Source organism: Kogia breviceps, chromosome 10 (assembly GCF_026419965.1).
Source record: "Kogia breviceps isolate mKogBre1 chromosome 10, mKogBre1 haplotype 1, whole genome shotgun sequence".
Taxonomy (NCBI): Eukaryota; Metazoa; Chordata; class Mammalia; order Artiodactyla; family Physeteridae; genus Kogia; species Kogia breviceps.
Genome location: NC_081319.1, coordinates 62,370,953 through 62,389,777, shown reverse-complemented (window position 1 = coordinate 62,389,777; position 18,825 = coordinate 62,370,953). Strand labels below are relative to the sequence as shown.

At 34.2% G+C, this 18,825-nt stretch overlaps 1 protein-coding gene across 6 annotated transcripts in view; it reads left to right on the top strand.

Moving 5' to 3' along the window:
• Positions 1-18,825, top strand: part of KHDRBS2 (KH RNA binding domain containing, signal transduction associated 2) — a 769,555-nt gene that overhangs the window by 209,933 nt on the left and 540,797 nt on the right. For all 6 annotated transcript variants that reach the window (XR_010835028.1, XM_067005885.1, XM_067005886.1 and 3 more), the window contains exon 3: positions 12,915-13,031. Coding sequence is in view for 5 of the 6 variants with exons in the window: in XM_067005885.1 (XP_066861986.1) it covers positions 12,915-13,031 (117 nt within the window). In the remaining variant the exon portion in view is untranslated. The remainder of the gene's footprint in view (positions 1-12,914; positions 13,032-18,825) is intronic.

The window sequence follows — 18,825 nt, the reverse complement described above, 5'->3', positions numbered from 1 at the left end:
TATAGTGAAACATATATCCTTACACAGGAAAACCCAATATATACTTTCTTCACAGTGGACAGACTGTTCTGGATTGTAGTGAATCACTGCTTGTGCTTATTAGTTCATGATTTAAAGCAATTATGTTCAGATATGCTGGGCAGAATTTTACTACACACTTTGCCACATGGATTATCATCCTCTTGCAAGTCAGTTGAGAATGCAGTTTGCCTATGGAGAAGTAAGATATGATGATAAAGATTTTGAGAAGAAATTGGTTAAAAAATATAGCTGGCTTTTTCTCTATGAGCTAGTCTCTCAACAATGACATACAAAAATGCTCCCTTTTAGTAGCAAATGCAAAAAATATTGACTGTTTCTAAAGTATGTCATTTGCCATTTTGTATCAAAGCACTTTAAAACGTTTTAGCACCACGGAAGTAGAAACTAAAGTACATTAAATATACTTTCTGTGGTATAATTTTCTTCAGAATATTAGATCTTAGGTATAGAATAATTATTACATCTCGTGCACACTTTCATGATTTAGTAAACTTTCAATTTCTGTCATGACTTCTATGGTATAAATGATAGCAAAGAAACAATCCTTTTTTTGTTTCCTTTGATAAAGAGTAAATTATAAATTAAGATACTTTACTTTTAAAAGTCAAATAATCATCAGTTTTCATCTTTGTTTTGGAGAAAATTGTTAAAAATTCTTCACCTACCTAGGGATGAAATCATATTCGTGGGTTTTAAAACTTGATAATTTAAATAATCAAAACCACTTTACATGTTTAATAATATAAATATGTTCTAAATCTCTGATAAACCTGTGAACCTCTGATAAATATGTTAAGAAACTTGATAAAAGAAACAACACACATACTCCTCAAAATAACATTTTTTATAACATTGTTCATTACTTGTATATTATTTTATTATTATCATCATTGGATTCAAAAGCCTGGTCAGAAATTTCTAAACTTCAGTCACTTGGAATTTACATTTAGGCTGCTTTATGTTCATAATATATGCCAAAGCATTATGTGGTCGGAGTGAATTGCAAAACTGCTGTAGACTACTTTAGGTGATTTTACAAAGAAGGCATCATTCAAATATTCTATCAGCATTTACTGAGTCACTTTGCTGAAAAAAACAAAAAATGCCATTGTAATTATGTTAGACATGTATTTTTCAAATGTATGATCAAATGCTTTATCCCTTATGTTGTAAAAGTTTTGAGACTTAGAGAAACAAACATTTTATTATTTTGTTTTTTAATCAGAGGAGACACTATGCCTATTGATATTATGTCTTCCTCATGTATTCCATTTGTGCTCCAAACTTACATTGCTTTGTGACATATTATTTCTCTTGCTAGATTGTCACTTATTCACTCAACAATTCATTTCTTACTTCAATTTATTTAATAGAATACCTACTATGTAATGAGCTGCCAGACATCAAATTGGTCAATTAGGACAATTCTGAAGGTAACTGAGTCAAACTGAAGGTAACAATCATGTCTGTACAGTCTTTAAAGGGGGAGAACAAAGAATCTGGGATTACTCATCATCTTGTGACCTTTCTGTTTCATTTCCTTTATTTATTTATTTATTTATTTATTTATTTATTTATTTATTTATTTATTTATTTATTTATTTATGACTGCGTTGAGTTTTCGTTGCTCTGCGTGGGCTTTCTCTAGTTGTGGCAAGCAGGGGATACTCTTCCTTGTGTTGCACGGGCTTCTCATTGTGGTGGCTTCTCTTTGTTGTGGAACATGGGCTCTAGGTGCGTGGGCTTCAGTAGTTGTGGTACTCGGGCCCAGTAGTTGTGGTTCGCAGACTCTATAGAGTGTAGGCTCAGTGGTTGTGGCACACTGGCTTAGCTGCTCTGAGGCATGTGGGATCTTCCCAGCCAGGGCTTGAACTGGTGTCCCCTGAGTTGGCAGGCGGTTTCTTAACCACTGTGCCACCAGCGAAGTCCCATCAGTTTCATTTCTTAATCTCAGTTTCAAGAGTCAGGATGTCTCTGGTTTTTGATTCTCTGACCAGGTGATCCATGGCCTGGGGGTTTGTGAGCTCATCTTGCCCTGGAGAAGCAACCCGAGTTTGTACATTAATGATGAAGTGTGATGATACAACAGCAATTTTAGTCACCTGATGCTGGATGATTAGTGGTCAGTGAGCACAGGACTGAGGTCAGAGGGGACAAGCAAGGGAATAAAGTTTTGGATGGAGATTAATCACAAACTCAGTAAGGGAACTCAGTTTTAGGGGGACTCCTTTTAGGGTACACCCTGAGAAGTCTGCTCACAGCACCCAATCCTTTAACTAATGTTGATCAAAGTGATGGTATTTAATGAGCAAATGAAAAAAAATTAACTTTTTTCTTCACTCTGCTACTGAGTTAATATCTAACCTTAGGAATTAAGGCATATCCTTTTAGGATGGTTGGAATTATGTTGTATACAATAAAATACTAAACAATACAATAGGTGATTTTTAGGCAGCCTAAACCTTGAAAAAACTAGATACCAGCCCAGAAACTGAAAAGCAGTTGGCTATTTAGCTATGTTTAAATTGAAAATAAATGTATAATTAGAATGGAATGTAAGCTCCATAGGGTCAAGGAACTTTGTTTTATGCCCTTCTCCATTCCTTGTGCCTGGCACATAGTAGATGTTCAATAAATTCTTCTTGAATGATTATGTCCTCATCAAACATAAGCTCATATACTGACGTCATGACATTGTGTGGAGAGGAAGAAAACTTGTAAGAACAAACATCACTATTTTGGACATGTAAATGCAGTTTGTAAGAGACATATGTGACACTTTCAGGATTCTATACAATGGCACCACTGTGGTTTATTTAAAGATTTTTAAAATTCTGAAATATAAGAATATAGCAAGTATTAAGCTGTTATTTTTGTGACTATTTAAAAGGCCAAAGAAGTATCTGTTAAGTAATTAAATGTGCAAAGATTTGGATGAAAGAAGAATTATGTACCTACGTGTCACTGTGCTGAGAAAACATTTAGTCATCATGACTCTGTGGAAGTCTCATCTGTGTGGTGCTCTAGAAACAGTTTTTATTGGCAGTTGTACATGCTGAACAAATTAGGGTTTGGGTTTGAATTGTAGTAGTAATTATGATTAGGGCTATTAATGTTGATACTTTTCACTGAATAATAGAGTTTTCAATTAATCTTTTCAAATAAAAATACCTTGAGCTTGGGGAAGGCGCCCTTAGAGTTGTATAAATATGGCAAAAATGGGCTCAGGAGACATTTCCAGACACTCCACACAGGATGAAAAACATTTAAAACATGACCAAATGCACTTTAGTTGCCTATGAAAGGAGACTATGATTTGCATATACAAGTGCTCAAACATATTGAAGGATTATTTATAGCTGAACTAATGGGACATTAATTGTGTGTGTTTACATGTTAAAAATTCATGTTCAGTTTTTATCAGCATGTTCTCAAGTTTTTTTGCCATTTCTATGAAACCCAAACCATTATGTAAACTATGGTGTGACTTTAACATACATCCTGTTATTTTGAAACTTGAGACAAATACTGATTAAGCACAAGGTAAACACCACCAACACATATTAAAGGAGCCACATGTTTATAGTTGATATAGATGGATTCTTTTTCTCTAGCTGTGTATGCTTCCTTCAAATTCAAGTACTCCCTTCTGAAAAGGGATTGTTTGATCTTATGACAAGCAAGAGTAATTGAATATGAAAGAGAATGCATACATGTATATATTCTCTTTCATATTCTTTTCCTTTATGGTTTATCACAGGATTTTGAATATAGTTCCCTGTGCTATACAGTAAGACCTTATTGTTTATCCATCCTATAATACCAGTTTGCATTTGCTAATCCCAAACTCCCACTCCTACCCTCTCCCACCCTCTCTCCCTTGGCAACCACCAGTCTATTCTCTATGTCTCTGACTCTGTTTCTGTTTCATTAATAGGTTCATTTGTGTCATATTTTAGATTCCACATATAAGTGATATCATATGGTATTTGTCTTTCTCTTTCTGACTTACTCCACTTAGTATGATAATCTCTAGTTGCATCCATGTTGCTGCAAATGGCATTATTTCCTTTTTTTGACTGAGTAGTATTCCATTTTACATATGTACCCCATCTTCTTTATCCATTCATCTGTTGATGGACATTTAGTTTGTTTCCAAATGTCTTGGCTATTGTCAATAGTGCTGATATGAAATTAGGGGTGCATGTATCTTTTTGAATTATAGTTTTGTCTGGATATGCACAGGAGTTTGCACAGGGATTGCTGGATCATATGGTAATTCGATTTTTAGTTTTCTGAGGAACCGCCATACTGTTTTCTACAATGGCTGCACCAACTTACATTCCCACCAACAGTGTAAGAGTGTCACCTTTTCTCCACACCCTCTCAAGCATTTGCTGTTTGTAGACTTTTTAATGATGGCCATTCTGAATGGTGTTAGGTGGTACCATTGTAGTTTTGATTTGCATTTCTCTAACAATTAGTGATGTTGAGCATCTTTCATGTGCCTATTGGACATCTGTATTTCTTCTTTGGAGAAATGTCTCTTTAGGTCTTCTGCCCATTTTTTGATTGGGTTGTTTGTTTTTTTGTTGTCTACTCATATGTGCTGCTTGTATATTTTGGAAATTAAGCCTTTGTCAGTTGCATCATTTGCAAATATTTTCTCCTATTCTTTAGGTTGTCTTTTCACTTTGTTTATGATTTCTTTTGCTGTGCAGAAGCTTGTAAGTTAATTAGGTCCCATTAGTTTATTTTTGGTTTTATTTCTATTGCCTTGGGAGACTGACCTAAGAAACCATTTGTACTATTTATGTCAGAGAATGTTATGCCTATGTTCTCTTCTAAGAGTTTTATGGTGCCATGTGTTATGTTTAAGTCTTTAAGCCATTTTGAGTTTATTTTTGTGTATGGTGAGAGGGTGTGTTCTAACTTCATTGATTTACATGCAGCTGTCCAACTTTCCCAACACCACTTGATGAAGAGACTTTTTCCCACTGTATATTCTTGCCTCCTTTGTCAAAGATTTATTGACTGTAGGTGTGTGGGTTTATTTCTGGGATCTCTCTTCTGTTCCATTGATCTGTAGGTCTGTTTCTGTGCCAATACCACACTGTTTTGATTACTGTAGCTTTGTAGTATTGTCTGAAGTCTGTTATGGCTATCTCTCCTGCTTTGTTCTTTTTCTTCAGGATTGCCTTAGCAATTCTGGGTCTTTTATAGTTCCATATGAACTTTAGGATTATTTGTTCTAGTTCTGTGAAAAAGGTCGTGGGTAATTTGATAGGGATTATATTAAATCTGTAGATAGCTTTGGGTAGTATGGTCATTTTAACAATATTAATTCTTCTAATCCAAGAGCATGTCATATATTTTCATTTCTTTGAATCATCTTCAGTTTCCTTCATTAATGTTTTTTAGTTCTCAGTGTATAAGTCTTTCACTTCCTTAGGGAGGTTTGTTCCTAACTATTTTATTTTTTGTGTTACAATTTTTAAAGATATTTTTTTACATTCCCTTTCTGATATTTCATTGTTAGTGTAAATAAATGCAACTGATTTCTTTATGTTAACCTTGTATCCTGCTACCTTGATGAATTCGTTTATCAGATCTAGTAGTTTTTGTGTGGAGTCTTTATGGTTTTCTATATATAGTATCATACCATTTTATATAATGACAATTTTACCTCTTCCCTTCCAATTTGGATACCTTTTATTTGTTTTTCTTGTCTGATAAATAAGATTGACAAGCCTCTGGCCAGACTCACCAAGAAGAAAAGAGAGAGAACACAAACAAAATAAGTAATGAAAAAGGAGACATAACAACTGATAACACAGAATTACAAAAAAAAATAAGGGAATACTATGAACAATTATATGCCAACAAATTTGACAATCTAGAAGAAATGGACAAGTTGCCAGAAACATACAGCCCAACAAAATTGAATCAAGAAGAAATAGATAATTTGAATAGAACAATCACTAGAACTGAAATAGAATCTGTAATTTTAAAAATCCCTACAAACAAAAGTCCAAGACCAGATGGCTTCACAGATGAATTCTACCAAACATGCAAAGAAGAACTTATACTGATCCTTCTCAAACTCTTTCAGAATGTTGAATAGGAGGGAACACTCCCAAGGATATTCTATGAAGCCACCATCATCCTGATACCAAAACCAGACAAACAAAGACACCACCAAAAAAGAAAATTACAGGCCAATATCTTTGATGACTATAGATGGAAAAATTCTCAACAAAATATTAGCAAACCAAATCCAACAACACATTTAAAAAGTCATACACCACGACCAAGTGTTATTCATCCCAAGTTCACAAGGACAGTTCAACATATGCAGATCAATCAATGTGATACACCACGTTAACAAAAGAAAAGTCAAAAACCACATGATTATCTCAATAGATGCAGAAAAACATTTGACAGAATTCAACATCCATTCACGACAAAAACTCTTAACCAAAGTGGCGATAGAGGGAACATATCTCAAAATAGTAAAAGCTATTTATGACAAACCCACAGCCAATATAATACTCAATGGTGAAAAGCTGAAAGCCTTTCCGCTAAAATCTGTAACAAGACAAGGATGCCCCCTCTCACAACTTCTATAAAATATTCTTATTTTTCTTCCCTATATTCTTGAATACTCATCATTGTCTATTTTGTTAAATTGAAAGTAGTTTTCTTTGATAGAGTCCTTTGTAAATTCCAAATGATGTTATTTAATTCTACAGACATAGCTTGATATTTTTGTGATTGAATAAATCTCTATTCCCTTGATTACCAATGTTCTTTGATGATTGCTGTGGTGAGTACCTGAAATGTTGTCTTTTCCTGTCTATTTATACAAGAAGGAAATTTTTTGATCTGCAACTGTGGTCTTTCTTTGTGCAGTCTGCCCCCAATTGCTTTATTTTTTTTTTAACAGCAGCAAGCACAAGGATGGACTAATAAACACTGATTTAATGTTGAGTTCCCAAAGCACAGAACAGCAGCTCTGTGAAGTCTTACCAGTTAAGAAGGGGATTCATCCCCAAATCAGGATTAGGATGGAGATAAAAATAGTGTTCAGGTATGAACAAATGAGGACAAGAGGAATTTGAGGATCAGGAGGTGAGGGCGTTCAAGTCCAGCTGTGTCCTATGAAAGAAGAAGAAGGAGCAGGGGTGGCATCAGGAGACTCTTCACAAGTGGACAGATGGTCAGCACTGCCCTTTGTCACAAAGCAGGTATAGACACGGTGCCCACAAAGGGGAAAACTAGATGAGGTGCAGCACGTCTCTTAGTTGAGAAGGAATGGAGTTGCTGGAATTGGTTTATAAACAGGTGACTAGAAAAATGCCACTTGTGAACAGGTTTATTTCATCCAAGTATTGGTCAGATATTATTAATCATTAGGAAATATATTAATAATAAGGAAAGAGCAAATGAGAGTCTATAGATAAGACATTCTAGGGTATCCTGGTTGAATTGGTAAATTTTGAAATATGTATGCCCAGTATTATTAACTTTATATTCACCTGATTAAGAACTGTTCTTGGATTCACTCTGTTAAAAATGTTCCTAAAATATTTTTCTTAAAGTGTCCCTAGTTTTATGATAAACACTTGCTTTGTGCCAAATTATGTTTTGTCACTTTACAAACTCACTGAAATATGTTCTTTCTATTAATTTTACTTGACACAGTTTAAATTTTTTCTTTTGGAAAAAAAATTAAAAATCTGATTAAAATGCTCAAAAGAATTTTTGAAAATAAAATTATTACAAAACAACAGCTTAATGACTTCAACATTAATCATAAATGAATATTACATACACAAATTTTATTTTCCTAAAACACATGTGGATAAAATACTTTGATATTATTTGAAGATATTTAACATACTGAAAACACTCTATTGAGTGTTCACTCTATTGAGTCTTAAGACTCTAGAGGTTCCCAAGTTACCAAATTGGGGCTAAATATTGAAGGCACTGTTGTGTAGTTCTTGAGTTATTTTCTGTGTACAAAAGAGATTTGCTCTAACGAAAAGGTTAGGACCAACTGTTGTCAGTGAACTGACCATTCACCTGTCATGATTATGTCACTTGGCCTTGTTTGAAGGGGGACTGCACATACACTGAAAGCAGAGGAATGACAATGTCTTGTCAGAACACAACTTTTCTACTGGCTATTTTCAGAACTAATCTAAAAATAAATTTCCAAAACCTAAGCACAAGTTCAAAAATATGTGATCAACTTCAAGATTACTTTGTCCAGTCTTTCCCGAAAACAAGTCCACTTGAGCGAGGAAGAGGGAGAGAGGTGGGCTTGCAGTGTTCTTTGTGGGAGTTTGGAGGGAGGCGCCCTGGTTGTGGTGTAGGCAGCCCCTTCTTGCCACCCACGCACATGCGCTATGAACTCATCCACGTGGGGGACTCAGCAGAGTGTGCTTGGTACATGGTGAACCTTCAAAACAGGTTAATTGTAGCAAGTAATAGAGATCAATAGTTATAACAATATAATAGTAATAAATACAAACAATAAAATATTAACAATATAAAAACAATAAAAGAATTAAGGATTACCAAAGTCAAACTTCACTAGAGGTGTCAGGTACAATTACAATCTACCGAAACAATAATAATATAATAATAACAGCCTATATTTGTCGAGCTCTTATTGTGCATGTATTATTATTTTTATTATCTCTATTTAAAGATAAGAAAAATGAAGCTTAGGGGAATGTAAGCAATATAGCCAAATTGGTACAGCTAGTGAATTTACAAACCCACGAAATCGGGCTTCAGAACCACTCTCGTAAGAATTGTGCTCTACATATTCACTGATGTTGGGGCATTTTTACTTATCCAAATCATAGTTGTGTATTTAAAAAAGTCCTCTGAGCCAGTCCCCAGTGTTGGCTCTAAAAACTCCAGATATTAGGGAAGAGATTAAATAATTTCAGGAAATTTCAACTACGATTTAAAAAAAAATACTTTTTACCCAAAGCAAATGGTAGATTGTACATTTATAAAATATAAAAACACATTAAAAGAAGAACTGATTGCTTTAAAAAGTTACATAATTAATGTTAATCAAGAAACATATTTTCTGTTAATTTGTGAAATTAAATCTCTGATTATACAATATATTTATTCTGTTGGATGTTTGTGTTCTATTCCAAAAAGTAGAGTTTGTGAAAGAATTAAAGGGGATGTCTCTCTTACAGCTTCAGGACAATTTGGTTTCAAATTGGAAATTGGATAAAAATAAAGCTACTGTATTGAAATAGATGTTGAAAAATGTGTCACAATAATCAAGGCAGAGGACAAACTTCTGAGAGTTGGGACTATGTATATATTTTGTCAATAACCTGTATTCAGCCAAGACTGCCTGAAATGCTACCTCTTCCTTTCAGAGTCATAAGCATCCCAATGGAGACATCACTTTGAGTGCTTTGGTATTTTTGAATTTGAAGTTTTACTACTACCTGCAAAGGGACAAGAAGGTTCTGTAACAGAGTACTAGAAGTTCAATCAAATTTTACTCAACTGGATTGCTCTATTTGATTTCTTTTAAAAGTTATACAATAGTCAACGGATTGAAAGTATATGTATAATTTTCGAGTAGAGTGTGAAAAAATAAAATGAACACTCATGAACCTCTAAGTTACAGTCTAAAATATTACCTATTGCTTTGACACGACTTGTTTGTTTCCCTTTGGTCACCTTCCCTACTATCCATTCCCAGAGTTACTAAGATCTTGAATTTTGTGTTTATTATTATACCTGTTATTTAAAAATTGGATGTACTACTCATGCATATATTTATAATTAAAATATTATTGAACTTTGCTTGTTGAGTTTTATGAAAACAGTGTCATATGTCTAGAGCTTGAATTTTTCACTCAAAGTTTTATTTCTAGAATTTGTTCATGAGATTTCATATAGTTATGGGTAATTTATGTTCACTGCTGTAAATATTCCACTATGGGTATGTGACAATGTACTTATTCATTTGTATCAGTCATGGTTCTGATGGGAAAAGAGAATCCACTCTCTACATAATAGTTATAATGTGTAATTCAGGACTGATATGACTCTTGGAAGACAGGGAAAGGGACATTAGGAAGGCTGCCACCAGGGGACGTGAAGATCTGAGCCCCACGCCTGCCAGGACCAGGGACTGGGACTGTGGAGTGGTCTGTGGGGCTACCGTATCAACAGAGTGGGACTCATGTGGAGGTCAGCAAGCAGCCATGTCTGACCACCGTGATTTGCCAGGAGTAATGGACTGCAGTTCACGTTCACCTTCTAAATCTCATGCAACCTTCTGTCACTGGCAGAATCCAGCACCAAAGGAAGCACATCGTAAGGAGTCCTGTGCACGTGTCTGAGGTGTGGACACGTGTTGGTGTGGTGTCCAGGTGAGGGCATACCACCACTGAATAGATGTTTTTCCCCAGTTATTTTTGTTCCTACAAGCCTTGAGACTTTGAACATTCTTGTACACATGCTAAGATTTCTCTAGAGAATATACCTGGGAATAGGTATGTGAGGCATGTGTTAAATGCATTTACAGATTTACAGGATGATGCCAGCAGGGTTGTACTTATTCACAGTCCTACAAGCAGTGTATACGAGTCTCTGTGGCTCCACATTCTGGTCAGTGTTTGGTTTCTGACTCCTTATTTCTACCACCATAGTGTGTGTAAAATGGGATCTCACTGTGGTCTTAATTTGATTTTTGTTTAACTGTTAATAAGGTTGAATATTCACACTTTTTCTTTGGCTGTTCTCTTCCTTCTTCATGATTATACTTATTATCTTTTGTTTGTCTTTTCCTTACAGTTTTATATTTGGGATTGTAAACTAATGATTTATTGTTAACATATAATGTAAATAGTCTCCAAATTTGTGACTTATATTTTTTGCCTTTCTTATGGTATATTTTAATAAACAGATATTCTTTATTTAATCAAGCTTTTATTTTACTCTTAGCATATTTTTATATCTTGTTTTAGAACACTTAGACATTATTTCCTTATAATTTCTCTTATGAGGAAATTCTAAAATTTGCCTTTTAGACCTAAGTCTATAATCCATCTGTATTTACTTTTTTGCTATGGTGTACAAAGCAATTTCACTGTTCTTATTATGGAGAGGCTGTTATGCTCTACATTAGACAGTTCCTTCTTCCCTTAATATATTAGTTTTCTACTGTTGCTGTAACAATTACCACAAACTTAGTGGCTTAAACCACAACAGACTTGTGTACAATCTCCCAAGACTGAACCAGGAAGAATGCAATGGTAAATGGGATTGTTTCCTTAATTTCTCTTTCTGATATTTCATTGTTAATGTATAGAAATACAAAGATTTCTGTATATTAATTTTGTTATCCTTTAACTTTACAGAATTCATTGATGAGCTCTAGTAGTTTTCTGGTGGCATCTTTAGGATTTTCTATGTATAGTATCACGTCATCTGGAAACAGTGACAGTTTTACTTTTTCCTTTCCAATTTGGATTCTTTCTATTTTCTTGTCTTCTCTGGTTGCTGTGACTAGGACTTCCAAAACTAGGTTGAATAAAGGTGGTGAGAGTGGGCATCCTGATCTTAGAGGGAATGACTTCAGCTTTTCACCTTTAAATATGATGTTATTAGCTGTGGGTTTGTCATATATGGCCTTTATTATGCATGTGGCAATTTTGTTGAAAATCAGTTTGACCATCTAAGCATGATCTTTCTGAACTTTACATTGTTCTGTTTACCTTACTTGCCTAAAGATATGGCAATCCACACTCCAGTACAGCACTAAATAGCTGTGGTAAGAACAGGTATCTTGACTTTATCCTGGATTTAGGAGAAAAGCATGTAATCTTTTACCATTAAATATGGTTTATTTCTTACTCTGGGATCACGGGTTTAAAAAATAAAATAACTCTGATTTAGAAGACAGTTACCTAATGTTACTTTTCTCTGTTTCATGTGACCAACGTAGTTTTTAGTGCAGTTTAAGCCTTTTGTATTTTTAAAATTAATGAGTGAGAGATTGCCTGAGTCATTTGGTGTGGTGCTGTTCCTTTAGTAGCTGGCAACATACTCTGATAACTGCTTTTAGTTCCCTTGTTTTTAACCATATTTTAGGATTATTAAATAAATTAGATAGGTCCCCCCACCCCCAGAATTTTCCATTTAGGCAAATGGTTTTGTATTTATACTCTATCTAGCATTTTAAACTTTTCTGTATGTGTTCACATCTTTTATTTGCTGATCCTTAGAACAACTCTTTAACATAAAGAAGGTAAGATTGAAGAATGGTTAAATCTCTTTATTTCCAATCATGAAATTTGGAATGGAATGTTATAGGCATAGACAATACTTAGCAAACATAAATATTAAATTTTACTTTAAAAAATTAAAAATATTAACTTTTGCAATTTTGAATGTGCATAGACATGTTAAAATTGTTTTTTTATTTCAATAATCTGATTGGAGAGAAAAAGCCTTTCAAAATTTTGTAAACCCTAGTGGTTCTCCCTAATTTCATTCTTGAGTAATTTATTTATCTATGTGATTATATGAGTAAATGATACGTTCAAAATATTACTGACTTTGGCATTCCTTTGCAAAGAATCATCTTTTTAAAAGTGGATCTGATCTTAGAGGTCTGAGATGGTTTTGTGTGTGTGTGTGTGTGTGTGTGTGTGTGTGTGTGTGTGTGTGTGTGTGTGTGTTTGGGTATGTGAATGGCGTAACTCTCTTCTCCATGGTAAAGACTGAAAAACCCATTACCCATCAGTTATACTTGGTGTAAATTATTACTTTTCTCTATTTAAAACAGACATTCTATTGATTTTGTTTCCTAGTTCAATTTTGTGGGGAAATTGCTTGGACCAAGAGGAAATTCCTTGAAGAGGCTACAGGAAGAAACAGGTGCTAAAATGTCTATCCTGGGCAAAGGATCAATGAGAGATAAAGCAAAGGTATGAACTTTGAATTTGATACTTAACACACACAGGGAGTTACCTGTAACAGGATGGTCACATTTACAAGCACATATGAGCTGTTCTCCAATTATTTCCCATGAATTTTACCCTTTGGGACTGCTCTGTTGCACTTTCTTATGTCTCCTCTATTTTCATAAAAATCAATTACTGGTCTTTTTCTCCCCAAACATGTAATTCTGTATTTTTATTCTTTTCAGTCCTCTGTGTAGGTTGCTATCAAATCTTTTCATTTTTTTCTGTGTCCTCTGTAGGATGTTTCTATATGTGTGTGCTCATTTTCTTTAATTCCCTGACCAGATCCCTGTTCTTTCTTCAGCTGTATTGCCGGATCCCATCCACTGTATCATTCCTTCATTTTATCTCTCTGCTCTATTTCACTCAGATCCTCTTACCTGAAGCAATTTCAAATACTTATCTGCAAATCTAAGAGAATTTCACTTATTTTTTGAAATGCTTCAGTGATATTAAACAACTCACCTGATCCCCAAAGAAGAATAAGCTAAAAACTATTATCAACTTGTATATTTGAAGTGATTTATTTTGAATCTGAACTACCTCATTTTCCCATTTTATAAAGTGATAGCAATTTTCTCTGTGTTAGTAGTCTGTGTTAAAATAACTATTTATAGAGATTTATTCAAAAAGTATCTATGTCTGTATTTTCATATATTCTTTCATTTTTTTGTTGTTGTTATATGTTCTCCAGATATCTCAAAGTCTTACAACAGAAACTTCATTTTTCATGCTTTTATTCTCTCACACATTCTTTAAGATTTAGATTAGGCAGGGTCTCCTGAACCCCTATGATAGGCTTACTTAACCATTAAACATATTTTATTGAACTTTTCTGTTTCTCTCATTAAACTGTTAGCTTCCATGGGCCAGAGAAATATCCTAGTCAGCTCTGCATACCCAGAGTCACTGTGTAGTCTCTCCATATTTTTTTAAAGCAAATAGGTGTATATTTTTCATTCCCATGTATTTGGACATTTTTTTCCTGTTCATATTGGATTCTTTTTTTCCTGTGAGCATGTTAGGTATCAGCATAAGTATTTGAAAATCTAGCAAGAAAAAAATTTGGTTCTATTAAGTTTCCATTAGGTTTAATTTACTGATATTACCCATTATGAAGTCCTTTTTCTATATTGATTACTTTCTGGGTGATCCATCATGTTTGTTTCTGCTTTGAGTATTTTCATTGCTCCTTTAAAAAATGAAAGAAAATGTAAACATTTAATAGCAACAACATCAATAATAATGTATTCTGCTATAAAATAGGCTTTTGAGAATGTAGATAAGACTTTAACTGCTAAGGGCAACATGGCTGAAATAAAACTACAGAAATGGGTGTGAAAAAAATTTACCTTAGTAAACACTTGATTAAGATAAAAATAAATCTTAGGTAAAACTTTATTGCTATGCTGCTATTTTGATTCTCTGCCACATGACCTGAACAGAAAGGAATATTTTATGTGATTTTATATTTCTAGCAAATAAGTAAAACTCATCTGATTCTGCAGTGGAAGTGTATATATGTGTCTGTGTGTATTTATAGAATGACACAGGCATATATTCCTGCATTAATTACAGAAGTATTTGTAATTATTTACAAATAATACATTATGTGTCACACTATGTGTCATTGCAGTTCTAGTTCACAGTAATAAATGTGAGAAAAAAATTTCCTCCTGGAGTTTGCATTCCAGTGGGAGAGACAAACAATAAATAAGTGAATAAATAAATTTTCTACTTTCAGGTGTTGATAATTGTTATGGATTAAAATAAAACAGAGGAAGGGAAAAGAGGTTAATGATGGGAGTAGTAGTTTGGTATGATGATTAAGTAGAGCCCTGGATTATGGGAAGGAACCAACCCAAGAAAAATCAGAATGACAGAGAATGCAAGTGTGATGGCTCTGAAGGAGAAATCTGTGTCTTTATAACTATCCTGTCATCTGTAGCCATATTTTTGTTTATAACCATACTTATTCCCATTTAGCTACCACCCAATTTCTTTGCTGATCTTCATAGCAAAATTCTTTGAGAATGTTATTTGCAATCAGTTGCTCTCATCCATCCTTTTTTTAAATTTAACATTTTAATTTATTAATAATGTTGACTGTTGCAAGCATTTATTGGCTAATTGTATCACTTCTTTTTAAAATCACCTAATCTTGCCTTTTTTTTCCCCCTTGCAGTTTTATTGAGATACAGTTGACATACAGGACTGTATAAGTTTAAGGTGTACAGGATAATGATTTGACTTACATACTTCATGAAATAATGATCACAATAAGTTAAGTGAGCATTCATCATCTCATAGATATAAAATAAGAGATAAAGAAAAATTATTTTTTCCTTGTGGTGAGAACTCTTAGGATTAATGCTCTTCACATTCCTATGTATCATACAGCAGTGTTATTAGCTACAGTCATCATGCTGAACATTTCATCCTGAGTACTTATTTGTCTTACAGCTGGGAGTCTGTACCTATGACCACCTTCCTACAGTTCCCCCTCCCCCAACCCCATGCCTCTGGTTACCACAAATCTGATCTCTTTTTCTAGGGGTTTTTGTTTGTTTTTGAAGTATAACTGACCTGAAACACTGTTAGTTCCTGGGACACAACATAGAAATTCCATATTTCTATACATTTCAAAATGATGACAACAATAAGTTACCATCTGTCACCACACAAAGATATGACATAATTATTGACTATATTCCACACACTGTACATTTCATGTCTGTGACTCATTTATTTTATAACTGGAAGTTTGTGCCTCTTAATCTCCCTCACCTATTTCTCTCCACTCTCTCCTCCTTGCTCTCTGGCAACTGCCTGCTCCTTCTCTGTATATATGACTCTGTTTCTGTTTGTTACGTTTGTTCATTTGTTTTGATTTTTAGATTCCGTATGTAAGTGAAATCATATGGTATTTGTCTATCTCTGTCTATTTCACTTAGCATAATACCCTCTAGGTCCATCCATGTTGTTACAAATGGCAAGATTTCATTTTTTTAATAGCTGAGTAATATTACACTATATATCTATATCTATATCTATATACCATATCTTTATCTATTCATCTATTGATGAGCACTTAGGTTGTTTCCCATATCTTGGCTGTTGCTCAATAATGCTGCTATGAACATTAGGGCGCATGTATATTTTTGAATTAGTGTTTTTGTTTTCTTTGGAAAAATACCCAGGAGTGAAATTCCTGCATCATATGATAGTTCTATTTTTAATGTTTTGAAGAAACACCATACTGTTTTCCATAGTGGCTGCACCAATTTACATTCCCACCAACAGTGCAGGTCCACTCTCATTCATTCTTCATTGTCTTCTCCTCAGTTCTTGTGACTGGATCCTCTTCTTCTTCCAGACCTCCAAACCCAGGACTTGGTCTTCAGACTTCTCTCCTCCCTTCATGATCTCATTCCATCTGTGTACATCCAGCTCCCAGTCTCTCCCACAGGTTCTAGATTCATGTCTTTAACTATACACTCAACATGTCTATGTGAATGTCTAATAGGCATTGAAATATAGTTGTCCAAAAACACATGTACAAATATGTAAATGTATGTATATATTTATACACACAGGTGTATATATATGTGAATGAAATATATCTGTATTATTTATTTACCTACATGTATGGCATTTATATACTTACCTATATATGAAGTATAATATAAACACATATACAGAGAAAGAGAGAGAGAGAGAGATTGAAAGAATAAGAGAGATACCTTTGCTGACTTTTAGGGCCCCAGTGAATATGCTATGAGCCATGGAATCTCAAGATTTAAGGATACCTTCTCTTTTTGTCTTGTGTTTGTTCAAAAGCAAATCTCATAGAAATAGGAAATGAAAAACAGCACATATTCAATTGAGTGGTGCTTAGTAGCTCAAGCCTACAAAGGTTAGTTGTGTTTATTTAAAGTTTATATCAGCAGACATTAAGGAGATCAACACAAAACTGCAAGTCTGTTTTTCACATTCTATTGAATGAAAAAATAAATAAATGCCTGAAGCATCACTAGATGCCCCTTGAGCCCACAGCCTGATCCTCAGGCACCTAACTTTGTAGACAAATGTGTTTGTTTAATAGCCTTGTTTTCAGTGACTAGCTTGCCTCAACTTTCTAGGAAATAATGCAGATTGTTTTTCTGTATTGGTTATGCTGTTAAGGTGCTACACAATGTATGTCTTAAACTTGAGCTTTTCCTTATAATAAAAGGAGATATTTGGATAGTTATCTAAGTCAGGACAAAATAACTATGCAAGAATATTTCTTCCATCTCTGTTGCACGCTCAACTACAGGTGAAATATTAAGCTTCATAGAAGATAATATTAGACATGACTCAAGCCCTCACAGAACTTTTAATTAAATTAAACATCCTGATCTAACACTTCCTTAAAAAAAAAAGAAAAAACCTTAAGAAAGTATAAATCTTTGAATTAGTAGGTGGAAAGAATGATATGGAAAACAGTTCTTGTGGTCTAGTGTAGTAAGAATATTCTAACAAGTTTAATGTTTTTATTTGTGTTATTTTGTTTTTGACTCTGGCAGAGAAACACTCATTTTAGTTTAGTTACACCTAGCCAAAAACTCTATAAGCAGAGGAAGGAAACAAAAACCAAAACAAAACGCAGTAATATCCAGTAACAAAACCCTACCTTATATTTCATTCCCATACTGGTCAGATCCCAGAATATATCAACTCACATTATAAATTAAAAAAAAAAAAAATCCAGGAATTCTTAAATAGAAGCTAACTTTTCAATTGTGATAATAAAAGGTATTCTCAGAGAAATCTAGAAAGTAAAAATATACAGTGTTTGCAATATTTCAAAATACCTCAGGAAATTAACTGGCAGTTCAGAAATTTCTTTGAAGTCTGAGTGTTCCAAGCAGCATATGGCCTGTTCTCAGTAACCACGCAGCCTGCCGGCCTCACCAGCAGTTGCTTCTGTGAAATCTTGAGAGGAACCATGGTGCTTTGGATAGAGTGCTGCTATTTTTAGTGATACTGATAGCAGAGTTTGGTGAGGGAGAACAGAGGAGGCAGTGGTTCTAAACGCTTATCTTTGAAAAGAGTGAGAAACAAACATGTTATCACTAAGAAAAACGGTTAGGTGAGATTAGGGAAAAATCAAAGCCTGGACACATGCAGGTAAGTGAGGAAACAGGAGGAAAGCAAAGTTCTTGCATAGGTATTCAGTGTCCTTAAGTGGAAATCACAAATGACCAGGTTGCCAATAAATTTTGTTGTAATGAAAGGTATTTTGGCATTTTTATTAATAAGATTTGTTGAAATTATGGGGTGTGGTCTTAAAACATGCTAGTGATTATATTTTTAAAGTGAAGTGCTGTTTGGTAGAGTTTTATTTGAAAATGTGTGATCATTCTGAAGGCAAGCCTTTCTCTCTTTGATGTGCTAATACCATGAGCAGTTTCTATTTTATACTCTATCTTCTGTGTTTGGTGATGGCTACTTTAGTAAATCCTTTTGGATTTCACAGCAAGATTGATTTTCATCAACAATAAAATCATCTAAAACCTTCAAAGTGGTACTGCTTGCCTAGTGGGCAGTGTGGGTGCGAACCCGGGGCCCAGTGTCCTTCCCCTGTTTGGCTTCTGGGCTGAGCCTCACATCAAACCTCAAATCCTACAGTACAGGGGTGACACCATGCTCACTTCTTGTCAGCCAGGCTGAGACTGTAAACTCCTCTTTCAACTTGGTAATATCCCCAACAACA